Raw genomic sequence first — 22498 nt, 5'->3', positions numbered from 1 at the left:
TGTTAAGCCATAACCTTTCCTTTCTTCTTTATCCCCAAGATCACACATTAATGTCAACATTATATTTTACATAAAACAATCCCACAGTCTTACAAATTCAAATACTTTCAAAGTGCAGTCTCTTTAAAAGTCCAACGTCACTTTTAAAATCCAAAGTCTCAGTAAAACTCCAAAATCTCTTTAAAAGTTCTAAGTGTCTCAACTGTGAACTCCAGTAAAATAAAAAAAAAAAAATATTAAATGTTTTATTGCATGAGGGAAGAACCAGGGCACAATCACAATCTAGACAAAGCAAAACCAAATTCCAACAGTGTAAATAACACAATGTCCAATGTCTGTGATTATGATCATACAATCTTTTGAACTCCTCCGAAGACACTTTTGTGTCTCTGCTGTCTGTAGTACCCACAGCTTGGGCCATCTCTACTCCGTGGCTGCTCCTGTTCTTGGAGATTTTCCCATGGTACTGGCATCTCCAAAATGCTGTGTCTTTTACTACAACTGGGCTGCACTTTCACCAATAGCCTCTTCTAGGCTTTCTTTATAATGCCAAACCTCAAACGCTCTCCAATGACCCTTTCTTGTAAATGTGAATACCTCCTGGAAGACTCTTACACATTACCAAATTTGGCTGCCAGCACAATATAGAACCTAGGCAACCTCTAGAACACAGTTGCTATGCATTGCAAACCCTTCACAGAAGATTTCACCTCTATGATGCTGCATGCTCTCTCTCTCTCTCTCTCTCTCTCTCTCTCTCTCTCTCTCTCTCTCTCTTTCAATTTAAATTAGAAACAATCTTATTTTACATCTCAATCCCAGTTCCCTCTCCCTCCCATGTCCCCCACTCACCTCCCCATGCCATCCCCCTTCTGCTCCCAAGGGAGGGTGAGGCCTTCCATGGGGGAATCATCACAGTCTGTCACATCATTTGGAGAAGGGCCTAGGAGTTCCCCCTGTGTATCTAGGCTGAGAGAGTGAGTATCCCTGTATGGGGAATGGGCTCCCAAAGTCCATTCATATACTAGGGAATAAATAATGTTCCACTACCAGAGGCCCCATAGACTTCCCAGACCTCTTAACTAACACCCACATCCAATCCTATGCTAGTTTCCCAGCTGTCAGTCTGGGCTGGTCTCTTCTTAATCATTGCTAATTTCTCAGCTCCAGTAGACCAGAATCAATTGTCCCAACAAAGCAAAGGTTTCACATCATGGTGTCTTGTTAATCAGAGCTGATTCTTCAGCCCTAGCAATGGCCTGAGAAAGTTTTTAAACTTCCTCCTGAACTTCACAAGTCAGAATGCCATCATCTGTATTTCCATCAACATTCTTATTATTACAGAACAACCCACTGAGCTCTCAGTACTCAATGGATTTTCTAGACCAAAATTCCAAAGTCTTTCCACAATCCTCCACAAAACAACATGGTTAGGTCTGTCACAACAAACTCCAACTCTCCTAGTACCAATTTCTCTCAGTTACTTTTCTACTGTTTGATGAAGCATTATGACCCAAAGCCATTTGAAGAGTAAAGGGTTTTGTTTTTTGTTTTTGTTTGTTTGCTTGTTTCTTCATTCACACTTCCATATAACATTTCATTATTATCCAAAGCATTTGGGGCAGGAACTCAGACAAAGCAGGGACTAGAGGTAGGAGCCATAGAGGGGAGCTACTTACCAGCTTGTTCCTTATGGCTTTCCCAGCCTTGCTTTCTAATAGAACCCAGGACTACAAGCCCAGGGGTAGCCCCTCCCACAACAGTCTTGGCTGTCCCACATCAGTCACTAAGAAAATGCCCCACAGACTTGTCTACAGCCCAGTATTATGGAGGCATTTTCTCAATTGGGGTTCTCTCCTTTCAGGTGACTCTAGTTTGTGTTGGGTTTTATCAAACACTCACAAAAATCATATGACATAATATTTTTTCTTCTTTGGCGTGTTAATAATGTGGATTACAGTCAATATTCAAATGTTGAGCCAGATTTACATGCCTGTAGTCAGTCCCACTTGGTCAATTGCTAATGTTTTGTTGGGGCCTGTGTATGTGGATGAGAAAAAAGGTAAGATCTTTGGTTTTGGCATTTGGATATTGACCATACAGGAAAAGGTGTGTTTCCTGGAAGAGATGATGGACACTTGGCATCATTTCTGAAATCTTTGGTAGATATCACCAATGAACCCATCTTAGCCTGATGCTTGTATTGGGCTTGTTTGTTTGTTTTGGGGGGGTTCGTTTGGTTGGTTTTGGTTTTGGAGGCATTAACTGTATATTCAGTTTCTTTAATGAATAAGGACATACACAAGTTATCAACTTCTCTTTATCTTAATTTCCACAGAGTATCTCTCAAGGAATTGAAGCTATCTTATTTAAAGTATCAAATTTGTGGTTTGTGCATCCCTTCACTGTCCTTTTAATCTCCATGGGAATTAGCAACAATGACCCCTCTTTCCTTCCTGATATTAATAATGTCTTTTTCCTTTGTTAACATTGGTCTAAGAGTGTATCAATTTTATTAACCTCAAAGATTAACTGCTTCCGGTTTTCTGGATTTTTCTCAAGTAATTTCCTGTTGCCAACCTTATTGTTTTTGTTATAATTTTATTATTTATTTTGGATTAAACTTATCCTTACTTTTCTAGTTTTCTAGAATGTACTTACATTGTTGATTTTTTTAGGTATTTCTCTCTTTCTGGTACATGTAATTATTGCTAAAAGTCTCCCTTATGAATTGCTTTCACCCCATCCCACAGGTATTGAAACATATTTTAATTTGTATCTAGGTCATAATATTTTTAAATTTCTCTTTATACTTTTTTCCTCATGTGTATGTGGTATGTGTTTATACGTATACATGTTTGCATGTCTGCAGGTACATGTGTGCATGTGTCTATGGAGATGCACAGTTGGTGGTGGTTGTCTTCTTCAGCTGCTAAAGAGTCTCTCACTTGAACACAGCTTGCCAGTATAGCTAGTCTGTGTAACCATTTTGCTGTGGGAATCCCACCTCCATCTGCTGAGTGCTGAGATTATAGGCAGACCACCACACCAAACCCTACCTGCTGGGGATCTGAACTCTGGTCTCCACCATTGCTGGCTGCACAGCAGAGCTTTAACATCTGGGCTCTGAGCCGTCTGTCTCCTCAGCCTTGGGAACTTTTTTGATTCAGTGTCGGTTTCATTTAATCTTGAAGAACCTCAAGATTGTCTAGCTATCTTTTTCTTGCTGGTTTCAATTCTCATTTGGTTGTGTTCCAGGAGTATACACTTATGATATCTATTATTTTAAATGTGTTAAAAATGTTTTATAGCTAAGAATGTGGCCTGTCTTAGTGAACATTCCATGTAAGTTTGAGAAGAATGCATTGTCTGCTGTTTCCAGATAAAGTGACTTATTAAGTATTATTTGCATTCAGTTGGTTTAGGATAGTCATGTCCATTTTAACTTTCCCTGACTCATTTTTTTACTGTTAATGACTGATAGATGTTATCAAATGGTCCCAATTGTAATACGGATTTGCTTATTTCTAAACACTCTATCCATTTTTCCTTGTATGTTTTGTCATTCTATTCACATTTGAAATGTGAAAACAGAATGTAATTAAAATTTCTTCTCTTTTTAGTTAGAAGTGAGGCTGAATTTTATATAGTGATAGCTTGCTTTTCATGTGTTCCTTATTTAATGTTCTATTGTAGATTGTGTTTTGTTTTTGTTTTGACAGACTATGTCTAGACATAGGTCTCCTTTTACTTATTCTGCCTGGAATCTGATGCTTCTGTTTAGTCAGCAAGGGAGAACTTTTTTTTTTTCTGGCTTCTTTATCTAGTATATCATATGTCCTTGTTTTTGTTTTTTGTCCTTTTAAGGTGGTTTTATTTTAGTATCAGACACCCACAACTTCAATTAGTCTCCTATCCACCTTAAATAATATTAACAAACCTTTGCATATTTTTCTTCCTGCCTTTTTTTTTTTTTTTTAGCATAACAGTAAAAAGCACAGAGTCCAAGATGAAACAGTCAAGGCTGGAATTCTGGCTCCCACACTTACTAGCTGGCGGACTTGAAGCTAATTCCTTAGCCCCTTAGCCCCTCTCAGTTTCCACAGTCTGAAATATGTACTACAATAATAGAGCACGTCTGTGGTGTTCCAGGAAGAATTAAATGAGCAAATACATGTAAAATACTTTAAAAGGCTTTGTAGTATAATGATGTTATATAGCACTACACACACACACACACACACACACAGAGCACAATTGTGTTATAGTTGCATACAGATATCATAAATAGTGTTAACCAAGTATCATGAATTGCTGTGCATCATCATCACCACTGTCATTGTTGCTATTGGACTGGACACTTCACTTGTGATCTCACCTTTCCTTTTCCTCCCAGTTACTTTCTCCTGGTGATTTCCTGTTCCTGTTTCTGTTTCTGTTCCTGTTCCTGTTTCTGTTCCTGTTTCTTTCTTCCTTTCTTTTAACTGGTGCCTTTTTGCACCTTGCTGAGGATGCCAAGCCATTTCCTGAAGCCAGCCAGTCACACACTGAGCACATGTCAGAGATACACTCCTCAGGTTTGCCTCCTCACTGCTCTCTACACTGCATTTCCATATATTGTTTTCTGCCTTCCTCAGCCCTCCAGGCCAGTCTGTTTATTCTCAGTGTCTGTAGACATGGTTCATTAGTTGCCTTCGATCCCACTCTGGGCCTACTCTGCAATGACATCTTTCCTTTCATCAGGAGGGCCAATGGCATAAAGGGCTTCCAGTCTTTTTCCAAGTAGCTTCCTCCATAATGTCCACAAGTACTCTGGTGACCTCATCTCCGCTTTCTTTGTCCTGTCAACTGATGTAACACACAAGAAACCAGAATTGCCAGCATACATTGTCAACTGGCTTCTGCATCTACTCCATGGTCGTAACCACCCAGTAGCTTTGATTCGGACAGGGCTTTAGTGGGCTAGGGATATGGCTCAGCGCTTCAGGTATTTGTCACACAAGCACAAGGGCTGAAGCTTGGATCCCCAGAACTGACATAAAATTCCCAGTGGATGTGGCAGGTCATCTATAGCAGATCCCCAGAGCAAGCTGGCAAACAAGACCAGTCATATTGGAAAGATCTGGGCTTTATTGAAAGAGCTTTCCTCAAAACCAATAAGAAGGGATCAAGTACGATTTCCAACAGCAACTTTAGTCCACAGGCACACATGCACCTGTATATATACATATACATACATACATACATACACACACACACATAGGCACACACATGGACACACACACACTTGAACACATATATGCATACACACCACAAACTCATATACATAAAAGAAATAAGCAATAAGAATCTGTTAGAAAAATTAAAATAACCTACCTCAAGTAACCAATATGAGCAAATGTTTAGAAAGTCTAACTTTACTTTTGTCCCATGATAAAGATCTACTCTATTCCTAGTAGTTTTCAAACTAATCATTGTTGTTTTAAATTACGATCAGAATAAATGCTATTCATAAGATATCTTTTAAATGAATCCAAAGAACTGTATGCTCTAGATTAAGTGAGCTGATTGGCTAAGATCCAGTGATAACATATGATCAACTAATGCCATCTGTTAGAAGAAGCCTTTTCTTTTTGTTTAATCGGTGCATAAGGGTTCTGAGGCTCCGTACTTGGAAGGCCACCTCTCTGGATCTAAAGTGCCATTTGCTATGACTTTGTCTGTGCCCTTTCTCATTGTGCTCCATGACCCTCTTACCTCTCAGCTATGGGAAAATGGCTAAGTGAAGGGAAAAGAACAGCATGGGCAGATGCCTTCCTGTGTGTCCAAGACTACTTCAAATGCTTGACAGATAGGGTTCAGCCAATCTCCAGAGTGATTTTCCATACTTAGCATAAACTCAGATCCACTTCACAGATGTGCAAAATGCTGGCCAAATTACAGAGCTGGTAGGCCCATTTTTAGTTAAATCTCTGCTCTTTGACCTAAATGATCCTGAATCAAGTCACAGACTAGCCTGGCATCACAAGGGAAGGAGAAAAGTCTAAAGTCTATTATTGACATACACTTTTAGTGTCGCTTCTCCCTTCCTTATAAAACTGTGAAAAAAAGCGTCTTGTTCACACCACCTATTACAGGTATTTTAGTTTTCAAAATGTACATTTCCTGTGGATCTGTCTGCTTTTATCATCCTTTTACATAGTATCCATAGTGTTATATGTTCATTTTTAAAATCTATTTTTATTTTTTGGCAGTGTGGGGGATCAAACCCAGGACTTTGGGTATGCTAGGCTGGTATACTACCCCTGAGCTACAGTCTGAATCCTTGTTTTGGTTTTTGCTTCGTCTTGTTTTGGAGATAGGTTCTTACCATGCAGTCCGGGCTAGCCAAGAATTTTTTACCCTTCCACCTCTACATATCTCCTGCCCCAGATAATAAGTGAACCACCACACCTGGCTCTCATCTGTGATTGCTTCAAAAAAAAAACATACCTTTTTCTACAGAATACATAGGTTTTAGGAATACCACTATAACGACTGGAAAATGTCCTATCCATCTGGTTCCCTGATGTAGGCCCTCTCAGTTATTTCTTTGCTATGATAGGTGGTGTTACATGCCCATATATATAGACTTTCGCTGTGGTGATATATTAGAATCTAATAAAGTTTACCTAAAGATCAGAATGCAAAGCTAGCCACAGCCATAGAGGCCAGGCAGTGGTGGTACACATCTTTAATCCCAGCAGCCACACTAGTTAGCCATAGAGGCTGGACAGTGTGGTGTATGCCCTTAATCCCAGCACTAGAGAGGTATATAAAACAGGATCTCAAGGTCTCATGTGGCATTCAGTGAGACTGAATAGCATCTCAGTAAACAATCAATCTGAGGCCAGGATCACCCATTTCAGTCTGAGGTAGAAGTAAGAGCTAGTGGCTGGCTGGTTTGCTTTTCTAATCTTCAGCTTGAACCCCAATATCTGTCTCTGGATTTTTATTATTCATGCTACATTTTGCTGTAAATTATTTCCTTGTAACAAATTCCCAGAAATGGTATTTCTTAAAGAACATTTTTTAAGCTCTGTGAACATAATGCCAGATTGCTTTCTAAAAATGTCCTACCATGCTCAGGGCATGGTGGTACCATGCCTTTAATCTGAGTACTTAGGAGGCAGAGGCAAGAGGATCTCCATGTTCAAGGCCAGCCTGACCTACAGGGTAAGTTCCAGGGCAGCCAGGACTACATAGAGAAACCCTGTATCTAAAAAAAAAAATCCAAAAATCCAAAATATAAATATCATACTAGAGTGATTTCTGAGTAAACCTGGAGGGGACATGGAATGACAAGCTCCATTCCTTAATATGTAATGAAATCAATAACAAAAACATTCTTTAAAAATACTGAAGCAATAACCCAAGAAAGAGTTATGACTTAATTCTGTAAACACTCCAAAGCAGTGGACAAAGTGGAGGAAGAGATGGGGTAGGAAGGAAGGGGAGGGGAAGAAAGATGGGGAGGAGAAAGATGGGGAGGAAAGGGGAGGGGAAAGGAGAGGAAGTAGAGAAGAAGAGAGGGAGAGAGGAGTGGAGAGGGGGAGAAGAGAGGAAAGGAATGGATGAGAGGAGAGGGGAGAGGAGAGGAGAGGAGAGGAGAGAGAAAAGACCCCAGTACAGTGCATTGTTCAACCCACCTAATAATGAAATGATATTATTATAAGGAGGAACTGGGAGAGTTGTCAAAAAAAAATTGGAGAGTTCTCGCTGATAGTAATAGATGCTCAGAAAAAAAGTAGACTGTGGTGGCACCAGTGACCAGCTGCAAAAATGTCCAGGAGAACCTGGGAAGTCCTATCATACAATGCTGGAGGGCCTGGTGGGGAGTAACATTCTGGAATCATGCTGGCATGGATGTGAGCTGAACTCGTGAGAGTAGAATGCACCTTAGCTAAGACAGAAAGGACATTAGTTCATGGCTCAGAATATTTGGGTCAGTTTCAGGGAGGGGGGGAAATTGCAGCACTCAGATGGTCTAGGAATGGCAACTGTTTCCCTTAACCCAACCCTTGCAGCCACTGCCATATATTGATCTTTGAATTATATCCAAGAAAGTGGGTAAGATGTACTGGTCCCAGGGAAGAGTTTCCTTGGTTATATTATAGCATGGAGATGTGACATTTGTAGGGAGAGGGACATGGGGAAGAGGGAGAGGATGAGCCAAGAATTTCTGATGGATAGAATGGGATACTGGTAAAAAGATATACATGCAGCTTAACTGAATGTAACTGTGACCTAAGATACACCCTCATATTTATGGTGACATAGTTTTTGACAATGGTGCTCAGATAATTAAATAGGAAAAATTACTTTTCAGCAAATCTTAGCACAACTGAATATACACATGTAAAAGAATGGATTTAACCTTCACTTTATTCCATATCAAAACTTAATTCAAAATCTACCAGACCTAAATGAAAGAGGTAAGCTATAAAAATTTTAGAGGACCCAGGGATGGACAGATGGCTCAGAAGTTAGGAGCAGAGGCTGTTCTTCTGGAGGTCCCGAGTTCCCAGCAACCATGTGGTGGCTCACAACCACCTGTAATGAGATCTGGTGCCCTATTCTGGCCTGCAGGGACACATGCAGGCAGAATACTGTAAACATAATACACAAATAAATCTTTATAAAAGTTTTCTTAGAAGATTCAGATGCATCTTAGTTAAGGTTTGAATGTCTGGAAGATAGCAGTCAAATTGCCAGCACAATCTGCAACTTCTCAGGGAGTACATGGGAAAGTTGGATCACAGCTATCAGAAGAGGTGGACAATGGCTGGAAACATTTACTTTGACAGAAAAGCAAAGTAGGAAACTTGACCAAAATAGAACAAGGAAAAAAAAATGGTCTGAGGGGCCCTGCCCTGCCAGTGAACAGGAGTTACCAGAGACATAGTTTCAGACAAATAACCTCAGAAAGTTGGTGCTAAGTTCTCAGTAACAAGACATTTTCAAAGTGGGGAAGAAAAAAAAGGAAAACTGCTCAGCACTTGATGAATTTGGTGAAGACCCCTGCGGAATTGGTGGCTTGGTAGCTCCAGACTCTCCGAGAACCACTCTTAGGGAATCCAGAACAAAATCCACAGTGTTTTACTAAACCTAACCAGCAAAATGCTGCTAGACTGTGGATAAGAATGCTGAGTCAAACGGTGCACTGTTCAGCAAGGGGGAAGCCTGATCAGAGTGAAGGATACAGGGGAATGCAGACTCAAGTTTGAATGTGCACTGGACATTAGAAAGGACTGTCCAGACATGGGGCCTGCGTTCACAGCTTGACCCCTGAAGGGCCAACCAGTTGTGACTAGTAAATGTGACTCACTCTGTGAAAGACTGACCAGGGCTGTGACAGGCATGTAGGATCCTTAAAAGTCCAGGCTGGAACCAGCAGACAGTATTTTACTCTCATGGAGTGCTGACAATTGAGACTGGTACTCTTAACACATGTATGAAGAAAAATGCTACTTCAACTGTACTATAACTTAGTCCCCCTTGAGCATTGCATACTTCTACTGAATGAATAAGGGTGATTTAAAAAAAAAAAGTCTAACAAATGACCTAACCTCAGATATTCAGTATTCAAGTCCCAACACACACACACACACACACACACACACACACACACACACACACACACACGCACGCACGCACTACAAAGAGAAAGATAACGTGCAAAAGACAATTTTTTCTTCAAAATTTCCTAAACCTATAATTATGATTTTTCTATTAGAGTGAATTGGATGAGACCCCAATCAAAGTATTAAGAAAAAAATGATTATAAATATGTTCAAAGAATCAGGAAGGATACAAATAAAGGCCTGAATGAATAAAGGAAGCCAATAAGGTTATAAAATTAGAATTCAAAAAAAAAGATAGAAATAAGGAAAAGAAAATAAAACTGATACAATGGAAGTGCAAAGTTCATTAAATTAAGAAAAAGACAAAAGAAAGAAAGAAAAACTCTTGGGTGGAAAGCTTTACCAAGAAAATGTTTTAGAGTAAGATAGGTCAGGCTTGAAAACAAGGTAGATGAATTGCAACAATCAGTGGCAAAGCTAAGAACATATGAGGTGGGACACTAAAAGAAGACCAGCACAATGGTATGTGCCTGTAACCCCACTGCTGAGAGGCACAAAAACAGGTAGATCCCTGCAGTTCATTGGCCAGTCTATCAGAGACAATGAGCTTCAAGTTCAGTTAGCAACTCTATCTCAAAAAATAAAGGTGGAGAGCTATCAAGGAAGACATCAATTCTGGCCCCAGAGTCATGAGTACATATATGTGCATACATGCCTGCTCACACACATGCACATAATCACACTAACAAGTCTGCTCACACACATGCACATATTCACACTAACAAGGACATACACAAGGACAGAGGTAGGGGGGGATAATTTAGCTGAGTGTGTAATGCCAACACTAGGGATGCTGAGGTGAATGTATCATAAGTTTAAAGCTAGGAAGCTGGCAGATGGCTGCCAAGTCTGACAACCTGAGTTTACCCCTTAGACCTACATGGTGGAAAGAGAGAACAGACTTACATAAACCTCCACACAAATGCTGTGACATGCCCCACCCACAAATAATTAAACAGGCGCATGTTCTTTTAAAAACAAGTTGTTTTGGCTACACAATGAGTCCAAGTTCAATGCAATTGAACATTACTACAGAGCATATCCCTGTCTCAAAGAATAAAAAGAAAATTTTATGTAATCTTCATTTGTCATTTTATATGGATAATAAAGACACCAGTCTTTTAAACTTTTTGCTTCAATTTGTAGTTACCAGTGACAGATAAGTGTCACCACAGTTATTCTGGAACTGGTAGTTAGGCCTTTTAGATGCCTATAGCTGGATTAGTCAAATTGTTCACATATGAAAGTTAACCTTGGTATGCTAATGACATGTTCTGTTTATTTGGGAGCAGGAAGCATCTATGATTTTTACTTCCTCAAACAAGGTGGTGGACACTGGAGTGCATGGACAGAATATATCACCAAAGAGGAGGAGACTATCCCTCCAAATGCAAAGGTAAAAGAAATGCTATGGTTTCTGGATTTTCCCAAGTACCCTTCCAGTAGAACTACCAGCTCCCCTAAAGCATTTCCAGGAAGCGTTTTTGCAAAGATAACACCCTCAAAGCATAGAATTTAGTATCAGAGAGATCTAGATTCCTTATGTATGCTTCTAGTTCCTTGCCTCAGTTTACCCAACCATAAGATGGATGAAAAAAAAATAAAGGATGATCACCAAGATTGAAGGTGGTATACACATCCATGTGGCAGATAGTAGGAGTTAGATAGGTGTTTGTCACTATTCTAATTATTGTCATTATCCATAACATCATAATTGCCTCTTGGTCATCTAAGCCTTAAAAATCCACTTTATGTTCTCAGAGAAAGATTTCCTCCAGCAGAGCTCTCAGCAAAACAGGTTCTGATCAATGGATTTTCAGGGTAGTGGCTAATTCATATATACTTCAGTCCTACATAGAATATGCAAAATGAGCACTCTTGTGCATCCATTAGTGTAACCTAGTAGATGTGATTTATCCTTCTGAGGTGACTGTGAAGCTCTTCTGAGTGGGGTAACGGACAGCAGATAGAAATGTGAAGTTATTGATAAATCAGATACCAGGCAGGACCACAGCCACTGTCATAAAGATGCCTTAGACAGGATGACACTGTGGTACTCTCAGGACACACACCCTAGGGCTGGTACTAAAAGAAACCCCAGCACTGAGACCCTCAGATTTAATTGTCTATATAGCTCTCTTTGTCTGAATTCAAGGTATTTTCAATTGTACTAAATTCATGTGTACAGGAGCCAAGTGTAGAAAGTATTTTCACCTACAATGGGTATTTCCCCCTTGTCAATTGTTACTGAAAATAGCACTAGGTTTAAGTCAGCTGGCTTCAAGTTCTTGATCTTGGCTGTAAAATGGGTATCTTGAACCTGGTTCTGCATTCAGCATCACTAATGACACAAGTGGCTTCATGGAGAATCCAGGCCAGCTTGCAGCCTGATTTATCATCTGTCTTAAAGGGTTCCAAGGAAGACTTCAGGATGATACGGGCATGACATCCTTGACTGCCATCCTCTTGATAGACTTGATGCTTCTCTTCTCTGCTTTATGATCACATTCACCTGTTTCTTTTCACCTAGTCAAATTGTTTCTCAAAAGAAGCTAAGCTTTTGTTTGCAAAGGTTTCCAAGCTGCACAGATTTGGAGGCACACAAGTCAAGGTCAAGTTTGGTTTTGGGAAGCAACATTTACAAACCACAGTGTGAATGGTATTCCCCTAACACCATGCAACACAGCAGCTCAGCTTCATGACTTGACTTCTTGTCAAACTAAACAAGATATGAGATCTCTATGTACAATACACATCACCCCATCCTTTGGACTGACCCACAAAAGGATCAGTTATGACAAAATAGTTGATAACAGGGTTCTAACAAGGTTTAGGCTCAATAATTCAAATTTAGGTAAGATATTCTACCCAAAGCAATAAGGATTCCAGAAGCCATGATTGAGGTCTCCAAACCCACTTATGATCCACAGATCCAAGAAGAAATGTTCAGTTGCCATATTGAAAACATGAGGGGTTCAGTGAGCACAGGTTTTGGGACCCAGAATCTCAATGTTGAGAAAAGTGGGTTAGAAAAAAGAAAAGTCTCTGGCTCATGATGCATTAGCTTTGTCACCATGGTAGAATGTCTGGAAAGTCAGCTCAGAGGAGAAAATGCCTACTCTGGCTGATGGCTTTATGCTGTGTTCTCTTGGCCCCATCCTCACATGGCTGATGTTAAGGAATGACAACATTATGCAGAAGAGCTCTGCAGAGAAAACATACTCACACCATAACACCTATGCAGCAGCAGAGAGAGAGAGAGGACAAGGATAGGATATAGCCATGAAAATATGTTCCAAAGCCCCCCCCCCTTCAATGAGTCTACCAACTTCCAATAAACCAATGAGTCATGAACCTATCAAGGGATTAATCTACTGCTGGGGTTGGAGCCCTCAGGATCCAATTACTTCACAAAAACTCCACCTTTGAACATTTCTACATGAGCAACCAAGCCTTCAACACATGAGTCTTTTGGAGATATTCCAGGCCTAAACCATAACACATCTAAACCTTCTGAGCCAGAGTAGGTGGCACATGGAAGGTGGATCTTTCTTGAGACAAGACACTCTACTTTGTTTAAAGGAAGTCTCAGAGATAAAAGCTAGTCACTGACCCTTATTATTATTGGTTGTTATGCTGGTTTAGTATTAAGAACGTAGATTTTAGAATCATACAAGCTGGAATTCAAATCCCTGCCTTCACACTTGCTTCCTATGTCCCGTGGTCAAATTGAAGAAGACTTCTGTATCTCTGCTTCCTCAGGGACAATAGCACTCACCTTGTATGTTTGGTCCCATTTGATCTCTGACAACTGTGTATTGAATACCACGATTATCCCCATTTCAGAGATGAAACAAAGGACCCTTGAAAGGTTAAGTGGTTGTTCAAGGTCATAAAGATAGTAAAACATGGAGCTACAGTTCAAATATAGATCCCTTGAATCCCAAGACTCCAGGATCAAGATTTTTCTCATATCTTTGTGAAACAGGTATCAGACCTCATCATCCCTACGATGGAGACTGCCCGGCAGTCCTTCTTCTTAAAAACCTACCTGGACCATGAGATTCCAATACTGTTTGTGGGTCCTACAGGCACTGGCAAATCAGCCATCATCAACAACTATCTTCTCCACCTTCCTAAAAGTATTTACTTGCCCAACTTCATCAATTTCTCTGCCAGAACTTCAGCCAACCAGACTCAGGATATCATCATGTCCAAGTTGGACCGTAGGCGGAAAGGACTTTTCGGGCCTCCTGTAGGGAAGAAAGCAGTGGTGTTTGTAGGTAAGGGGTTGGCTTGGGTCTGGGTAGATTGAGTTTTTATATCTAAGCTGCAACAAGCCAGAACTTCTCCACAAGCATTCCTTCTATCACTACTTCTCACCTCCTGCCTTCTCTCCCTCCTCCATTCCTTACGGTCTCTCCTTTCCTCTCTACCTTTTCCTTCTTTGTAGTGACCAGTATTTCTAGGAGATTGTGGTGGTGGCAGCCAAACTTTGAAACCTCCAGAAGTAAAATTTGTGTCCATCTGCATCAGATAAGTGAGTTATCACTAAGTGATAACATACTTATCTGCTGTCACTAAGTGAAGTAACCCAATAGTTGCTAAGAAAAGTTTGTGAAGTAAGAACATGAACTTTTTCTCAATGTTCACCTTTATACAAAGCACTTCATTCCCCCCATTTGGGCCTCAGACCCGAATGCAATTAATCATCATCATGATTATACTAGCTTGGCTGCTGACTCAGGAGGTACTCATAATGCCCCTGCTGTCTTGGGTCATCTTGTGTCCTGTACTTTAAACTTGCACATTAATAATACACATTTCAAAGTTATATTTATATCCTTATGGATGCACATCATCTCCCGAAAGGCAGGAATCTTATCTGTTTTATTCTTACTTCTTTTTCTGTCCTTCCTTTTTAGCCTCCGTCCAGGTCTCCCACCCTATTTTTATGATATACCCAAAGCCAGTTTAAGCCTTGCAGCTAACCCAAACTAGGTTGCTATATCAATTTTTAACCCTAGGTATTGTTTGACTTAGCCTCCCTGATCTGAGGGGTCAGTTCTTTACCTCAAACACACAGGTAATGCTATGTCCTTTAATGTCATATTTGCATTAAATGAGTTAATTTGTCTAAAGTTCCTGAAATGTTGAGTCATACGAACTGACCATTCTATCACTAATTGTTGAAGAAAAATGAAGACAGCTTTCACTGGATTCAGTGTCTATAGCAAGAGCAGTGTGTTCCAGGAGGAAAATATTTGTGTACTGAAGTGTACCTGTAACCCATTCTTTCCATTTTGAGCCTCACAAAACATCCTAGTTCAAAGCCTTTATCCAATTAAAGCTCAGCTACTGCATGTTGACTTAATACCCAATAGGAAAAAGGTTCTTAGTTAGTACAGAATTTGCATAGCATGTAGAGAGGGTCTGGGTTCAATACATGTTAGCTGACAGACAGCATGTCTATAGAATTTGAGATAAGCCTGAGCAGTATAATGAGACTCCTTCCCAAAACAGAAAACACAACAAAAGAACCTTTCAACAGGCCCCTTACTCTCATATACTTAACAACTGACAAAATGTCAATGGTGCATTAGACAGTGTATTTGGCTAAGAAAAATGGGGGGAAAGTTAAATCCTCATTTGTTGATGTCAGCTCAAGTATCCTATATCCATATGGGCAAGGATGTCAATAAGATAGTCTATCCAAGAAAACACTTTCCCATCTGGTCATGATGTCTTCTGATTGGGTCTGGAATGGGGGTGGGGTCACTGTAAACAGACATTCTCATAAAGGGAACAGTCATTGGTTACCTCTGTTAAGACAAAAGGATCTCATGGATTCACAGTGTGTGTACCTTCCTTCTATAGATGATCTCAACATGCCAGCCAAAGAGGTGTATGGAGCCCAGCCCCCCATCGAACTGTTGAGACAATGGATTGACCATGGCTACTGGTTTGACAAGAAAGACACAAACAGGCTGGACATTGTAGATGTCCTGCTTGTAACTGCCATGGGCCCCCCTGGAGGAGGGAGGAATGATATCACTGGTATGTCTAGGAAGAGGGTTTATTTCTCTGTCCACTCCTGCATCATGGAGGAATTAGTTCAGGGCTTTCTGGCAGGAGAGAATGTGGAGTGTGCCTTTGTGCACAGCTGGGAAGTTTTAGGTTAGCTCTAGCTTCAAGTTGGAAGTTGTGTGCGGTGGGATGGGAAGATGACAAGAGTCTGTTAGGAAGTCTTTGTCTATTCACCAAAAAGGAGAGTTCCATAAGAAGAGGGGAGCTACAGGGCTTCATTTGCCTTAGATCTGAGCAGAGCAAAGTCTCCGGAACCTTGAATCCATAGGGAGTTTTTTTTTTTTATATTACTATTCTTGTTCAAACAAGAATGTGCATCCAGAACACATAGCAATGGGTAGCTTTCAAGTTCAGTCATAAATAGGACCTCTGAAAAGTGTCTGTCATAAAAGCTAGTCCTCATCTGCCCAGAACATGTCTGTAATCACATGAGATCAAGCACAGCACTGGTCCCAGTGAGAGCATCCATGGGAGTGCCAGGAGGAGGGAGCTAATTGAGTTTGTGGGGTGACTTGAGGGGAGAAAGGAAACAGTGTTCTGCTCTGAACTGGGTCCTCTCAGGAAGTTATGATGATCTGATGAGTCAGTGTCTTAATTTTTATCCCAAAGTCTGGAAAAATGAAGAGAACCCAGTGTTGTCACTTGGAAAAGAAGCTGAGTCACTCATATTAGCTGTGAGGGAGGATGCTGGGTCACTTTCACAGTTGGCAGTGCAATCTTGTTTCTATTGTAATCTGTCACTGTCAGGGAATGATTACATTTGATGCTGATGGTTTTAGAAAGATTAATTTTGATTGTATTATAGTGTTTTGTTGTGTGTGTGTGTGTGTGTGTGTGTGTGTGCGCGCACGCGCGCACACGCCTGTGGAAGCTAGAGGAGAGCACCAGATCCCCAGAAACTGAAGTTACGAACAGTTGTAAACCTCCATCTGGGTGCTAGGATGCAAACCTAAGTCTTCCCCCAAAGCATCAAGTCCTCTTAACCACTGAGCCATCTCTCTAGCCCCTAATGCTAGAGAAATTGTATTCAGTAGGGAATCAATAATGCCAATGAATGCCAGTGTCTGAGGACTCCAAAAGAGGCCATTGGATCCTCTGGAGCTACAATCACAGGCAGTTAGTTGTGTACTGCCCTTGAGGGTCCTGGGAATTGAACCCAGGACCTCTGAGCTATCTCTTCAGCCTCGCACTATTATTTTTAAAAAACTAATTAAAAACCCCATTAGTATCAGATGGGGAAACTGAAGTTCAAGGGAAGGGTATTATGACTATTGATGGTGCAGCAACAAATAGCCCATGTTTGGTGACCATAGAGAAAACATACATTTATGTTAAGTACTATTTTTTCATCAAAATACTAAGTGATGTCATCAAATTCACATACATTCCAATAAGTAACATAGAAAATATCAATCTCCCATGTATGTACATACACATATGCATGTACCAACATGCACATGTATAATACCTCTATGTACAAGTACATATCACACACACACACACACACACACACACAATTGTAGAAAGAGATTAAAAAAAAGAAGACACCCAATATTAACCTCTGGTTTGCACACATATACATACCCACATATGAACACATGAATACCAAACACACACACACACACACACACACACACACAATCATGCAAGAACACTCATGCAAGAACACATTCATAACAGACACACACACACACACACCTATGCATGAATACTTATATACCAGAGACACACACACATGCACACACAAACATAAAAATAAATCTACTGTTACTTTTTTAACAATAAAAATGTACATATGTGTATTTTAAATATATTTATTTATCTTATATGCATGGGTGTTTTACCTGAATGTATGCCTGTGTACCATGTGCATACAGTGCCTAGGGAGTCCAGAAGAGGGTGTTGGATGCCCTAGGCCTGGAGTTGCAAATAGTTGTGAGCCCCAAGTAGTTGCTGAGAATTGAACTGGGAAAACAGCCAGTGCTCTTAACAACTGAGTTATCTCTCAAGCCCCTATATGTGCCTGTTTATATGCATATCTGCATGCATATAATTACATGTTTATAGGTAAAACAAGAAACTCCATTATATACATATACGCATATATACATATACATACATACAAACATTTATAGTTTTGTTTCTTCCCAAATCCATATATAAATTCAGACAGTTCCCAAAATGCTACTGATTAGAAACAAACCCCAGACATCTACAGGACCTGCGAGCTCTGCACATGTGCAAGAGAAGCAGGAGGCAGCAATAGGACTCCACAGGCCTGGGATGGGTTGATCAGAAAATGGTGGCTAACTTGGGAGCAGAGAGGGCAGTGAGGGGGACTCTTTCTACATAGCAATCTTTTTACTATTTGGCTATTCTACAGTTATCAGGTATTTCCTTTAGTTTTTAAAAATAATATTGTGAGGCTGAAGAAATGGCTCAGCAGTTAAGAGCATGTATTGTGTTTGCAGAGGACCTGGGTTCAATTCCCAAGACAGTTCACAACTGCCTGTGACTGTATCTCCAGGGGAACCAATGACCTCTTCTGGAGTCCTCAGACACCGGCATTCTGCATACACAGACCCCCACACAGACACACATAGAGACATATCATTAAGAGGAGAGGCACTGGCTACTCTTACAGGCGATCTGGCTTCGATTCCCAGCACCCACGTGATTGCCCACAACTCTCTGAAACTCTGGTCTGTGCCGTTGGTCTCCAGGGCATGAGTGCACAGACTTACACACAAAGCAAAACAAATTTTAAAGTAAGTGAAATGAAAGTAAAATCTTAAAAATAAAAACAAGCTTGTGTTCCAGAAAGTCATCATTGTCATCACCTCTGCAAATCACGGAGGCAGCCTGTATCTGCACTGAGCAAACAGTATGTCCCCCAGTCACTCATGGCTACTGAGCACATTTCATGTAACCAGTGAAACCAAAGTAGCCTATTCTTGATGCTCTAATTTATATTAAGTATAAATTATTGGAGGTGGCTAGAGGCTGACACACTGGACGGCAGGGCTACAGGACGTGAAAGCAGAAGGAAGCCGACTCTGCTCTTTCCCAGAGTCACTGAGTCTGGGAAGTGTTCATGCAAACTCAAATGTCCATGTGTTTCCAGGACGGTTCACTCGCCATCTTAACATTGTTTCCATCAATGCCTTCGAAGATGACATCTTAACCAAGATTTTCAGTTCTATCGCTGACTGGCACTTTGGGAAAGGGTTTGATGTCATATTCTTACGGTAAGAAGTTCCTGTGACTTCCTGGTATTGACCTGGGGGTCCTCATTTCTGCTTGACTATGTGACTGGTCTGCCTCCCTCTTTCTCCCAAGGTATGGGAAGATGCTGGTCCAAGCTACTCAGACAATTTATAGAGCTGCAGTGGAGAATTTCTTGCCAACTCCCTCCAAATCACATTATGTCTTTAACCTTCGGGATTTCTCACGGGTGATCCAGGGGGTCCTGCTGTGTCCCCACACCCACCTGCAGGTCAGCTGCTACTGTTCTTGTCTTGCAAATCTTTTGGCAATATTCCTGGATGTATGCAAATAGCATGCCTAGTAAGATGGGCTTTCACTTATCAGAAACTCTATTCTCTGATGTACATGGCATAGTACTTTATATCTGTTGTTTTATCTATATATATAAACCCCAAGATTTAGAGACTTTTTTTGAGAACCATCACCCCAAGCCCCATCTTTAATTCATTCAAATGACTAACTCTTTAGGATTTGGAAAAATTTATCCGGCTTTGGATACATGAAGTTTACAGAGTCTTCTATGACCGTCTGGTTGACAATGAGGACAGGCAGACTTTCTTCAACCTGGTAAAGGAAACCACCTCCAATTGCTTCAAGCAAACCATGGAGAAAGTAAGTAATTTTTGTTTGTTTTGGTTTTGTTTTTTGAGAGAGAATTTCTCTGTGTAACATTCACTCTGTAAATTGAGCCAGCCCAGAACTCACAGAGATTCACTTGCCTCTGCCTCTGGAGTGCTGTGGTTAAAGGCATGTGCCACCATTGTCTGGTGGGAAAATCTTTTCTACAATCATCTGGCCTTAGAAACAGGCCCACATTAGTCTCAGACTCTATTCCCAGTAAAGACCACTCTTCTCCCTGAATTATGGGAAATGGCACATATAGAAGTTAGTCATTTGATTTGTTGTTATTTTACTTGGTCCAATTTTGCTTCACTGTTATGATAATATGAAAATTTCAGTACACTTAAAATGGTTTATATATGATGTTTATTTTAAATTCATGTAAGGGCTAGAAAAATGGCTCAGTCATTAAGAAGGCATTGCTCTTTCAGAGGACCCACATCTGGTTCCCAGCACCCACACTGAACAGCTCATAACTACCTCTAATAAAGGTTCCAGGAGATCCAATGCCTCCCCACAAGCACTTGACACACATGCACATACCTGCACATAAACACACAAGAATGTACATGATTAAAAACAAAAGTAAATCTTTAAAAATCTTTATTTGCTTTACCAAGCAGTGATTGCTTCCCCAGGGAAAACATAGGAGTGTTTTAATGCTGCTTCCAGAGGCCAAGAGCAGAAGAACTGACAGACCCTCATATCAGGAGGAGGAAACATCTAAAGCACTCTACCCTAGGTAGAATAGAGAGCTGGAATATCACCCACTCTACTGTTTGGTGCTGGACCAAACATGGGAAAGTGATGCCATCTTTCCCCTGCCTTCTGTAGGACCTTACAACCCAACCACCAATATGTAGCAACTTGTGTACATGACACACAGATATGTATGTGAGGCTGAGCTTCTAATCCAAGAGAATCTCTGTGAGTTCATGTACAACCTAATCTACATAGCTAGTTCCAGGCCAGCCTGGGTACCCGGCAAGACCATGCCTAAAAACAAACAAAAATAGCAGTTAAGGCTGAGGAGTTGGCTCCCTTGTTAAAATCACTTGTTTTTCCAGTTTGGCTCCCAGCACTCACATCAGGCAATTCACAACCACATGTAACCACAACTTCAAGAGACTCCTCTTTGACCTCTAAGAGTACTCCCGCACAAGCACGTGACAAATACACACAAATAATTTTTTTTAAAAAAAATGTGCATATGTACCTGTGTGAGGGTATGTACATGAGAGTATGGTCAGAAGAGAGTGTTGGCTCCCCTAAAACTGCAGTTACAGGCAGTTGTAAGCTGTCTGATGTTGGTGCCCCTGGGACCTGAACTTGGGTCATCTATAGAGCCGCACATGCTCTTAACCACTCAGCTAGCCCACCCACACCTGTACTGTTCCTTTATCCAACCATCACGTGCACATGCTGTGTTTAAAACGTTTCTGTTGATGATCCATGACTTGGAAGATGTGCTCAGGAAAGATAAACAGGTCTCCTTTTTGCTCCCTCTTACCACCCACAGCCAGCCTGGGCCACAGGCTAAAGGCCCAGCTGACACTAACCTTTCCCACAGGTGCTCATCCACTTGTCACCCACTGGGAAGATAGTCGATGATAACATCCGTAGTCTCTTCTTCGGGGATTTTTTGAAGCCAGAAAGTGACAAAAGAATCTATGATGAGATCACTGACCTGAAACTACTCACAGGGGTTATGGAATATTATCTAGATGAGTTCAACAGCGTCAGCAAGGCCCCCATGTCTTTGGTCATGTTCAAGTTTGCTATTGAACACATCTCCAGGATCTGTAGAGTCCTGAAGCAGAACAAAGGCCACTTGCTCCTGGTGGGCATTGGGGGCAGTGGGCGGCAGAGTGCCACCAAACTGTCCGCATTTATGAATGCATATGAGCTATACCAGATCGAAATCACAAAGAATTACAGCGGGAACGATTGGCGAGAGGACCTGAAAAAGATAATGCTGCAGTCTGGAGTGGCCGCCAAGAGTACTGTGTTCCTCTTCTCGGATAACCAGATCAAGGATGAGTCATTTGTTGAAGACATCAACATGCTTCTGAACACAGGCGATGTGCCCAATATCTTCCCATCCGATGAGAAGGCTGAACTTGTGGAAAAGATGCAGACAGCAGCCAGGGCAGGGGGAGAAAAGATTGAAGTCACTCCCCTGTCCATGTACAACTTTTTCATCGAGAGAGTGAGGAAGAACCTTCACATTGTCCTTGGTGAGAAGCAAGAAAGTCTGCGTGCCCTTGGTTCTCTGGTGTCCTTAGGGTCTTCCCAATATCTCTAAACCCATCTCCTTTACTGACCCCCAAATTAATATAACCAAGGCACCAACCAGTGGTCAAAACCTGAACAAACTATCCATAAACCTAGGGGATGTGCTCTCTCCTGTTCACCTTTCTCTGTCCCTATACCCTTCACGTAGACAAGCCACTGTGGTCTCTCTCAGTGCTCAGCTTTATACTGTTCTTTTCTGTCTCTGTTTTTGTTAATTTTAGACTTGTCTGATCCATTCATCCAGAGTGGTTTTTTTCTGTGTTGCAGATAGGATAAGTGTGCGTGTGTGTGTGTTTGTGTGTGTGCACATGAACACACAAATCAAAATAATTACTTCCCTTTAGGGTGGGGATCAAAGGACAAAACTTTCTCACCTATGTTTTATAAGTCACCCACCAAACTACCCCCTGTAATTCTCTACCCTCATCTCAAGCCAGATTCCTCTCATGGCCCTCCAGCCACACTGACCTCTCAATACTTCTACCTATGCACCATGCTTCCCCCAAACATTAAATAGTGAATGGAATTTGAGGTGCAGAACCAGT

General features: G+C 41.1%; 1 protein-coding gene across 1 annotated transcript in view; it reads left to right on the top strand.

Annotated features, from left to right (window-relative positions):
• Dnah3 (dynein axonemal heavy chain 3) overlaps positions 1 to 22498 on the top strand; it is a 179165-nt gene that overhangs the window by 106343 nt on the left and 50324 nt on the right. Inside the window, exons 41-47 of the mRNA XM_051192820.1 lie at positions 10976 to 11079; positions 13672 to 13966; positions 15561 to 15740; positions 18895 to 19018; positions 19110 to 19266; positions 19506 to 19649; positions 21229 to 21895. Coding sequence (XP_051048777.1) covers positions 10976 to 11079; positions 13672 to 13966; positions 15561 to 15740; positions 18895 to 19018; positions 19110 to 19266; positions 19506 to 19649; positions 21229 to 21895 — 1671 coding nt within the window. The remainder of the gene's footprint in view (positions 1 to 10975; positions 11080 to 13671; positions 13967 to 15560; positions 15741 to 18894; positions 19019 to 19109; positions 19267 to 19505; positions 19650 to 21228; positions 21896 to 22498) is intronic.

Source organism: Phodopus roborovskii, unplaced genomic scaffold, assembly GCF_943737965.1.
Source record: "Phodopus roborovskii unplaced genomic scaffold, PHOROB, whole genome shotgun sequence".
In the NCBI taxonomy this organism is placed as follows: domain Eukaryota; kingdom Metazoa; phylum Chordata; class Mammalia; order Rodentia; family Cricetidae; genus Phodopus; species Phodopus roborovskii.
The sequence above is the reverse complement of the archived record's forward strand: the minus strand, read 5'-3'. Positions and strand labels throughout refer to the sequence as shown.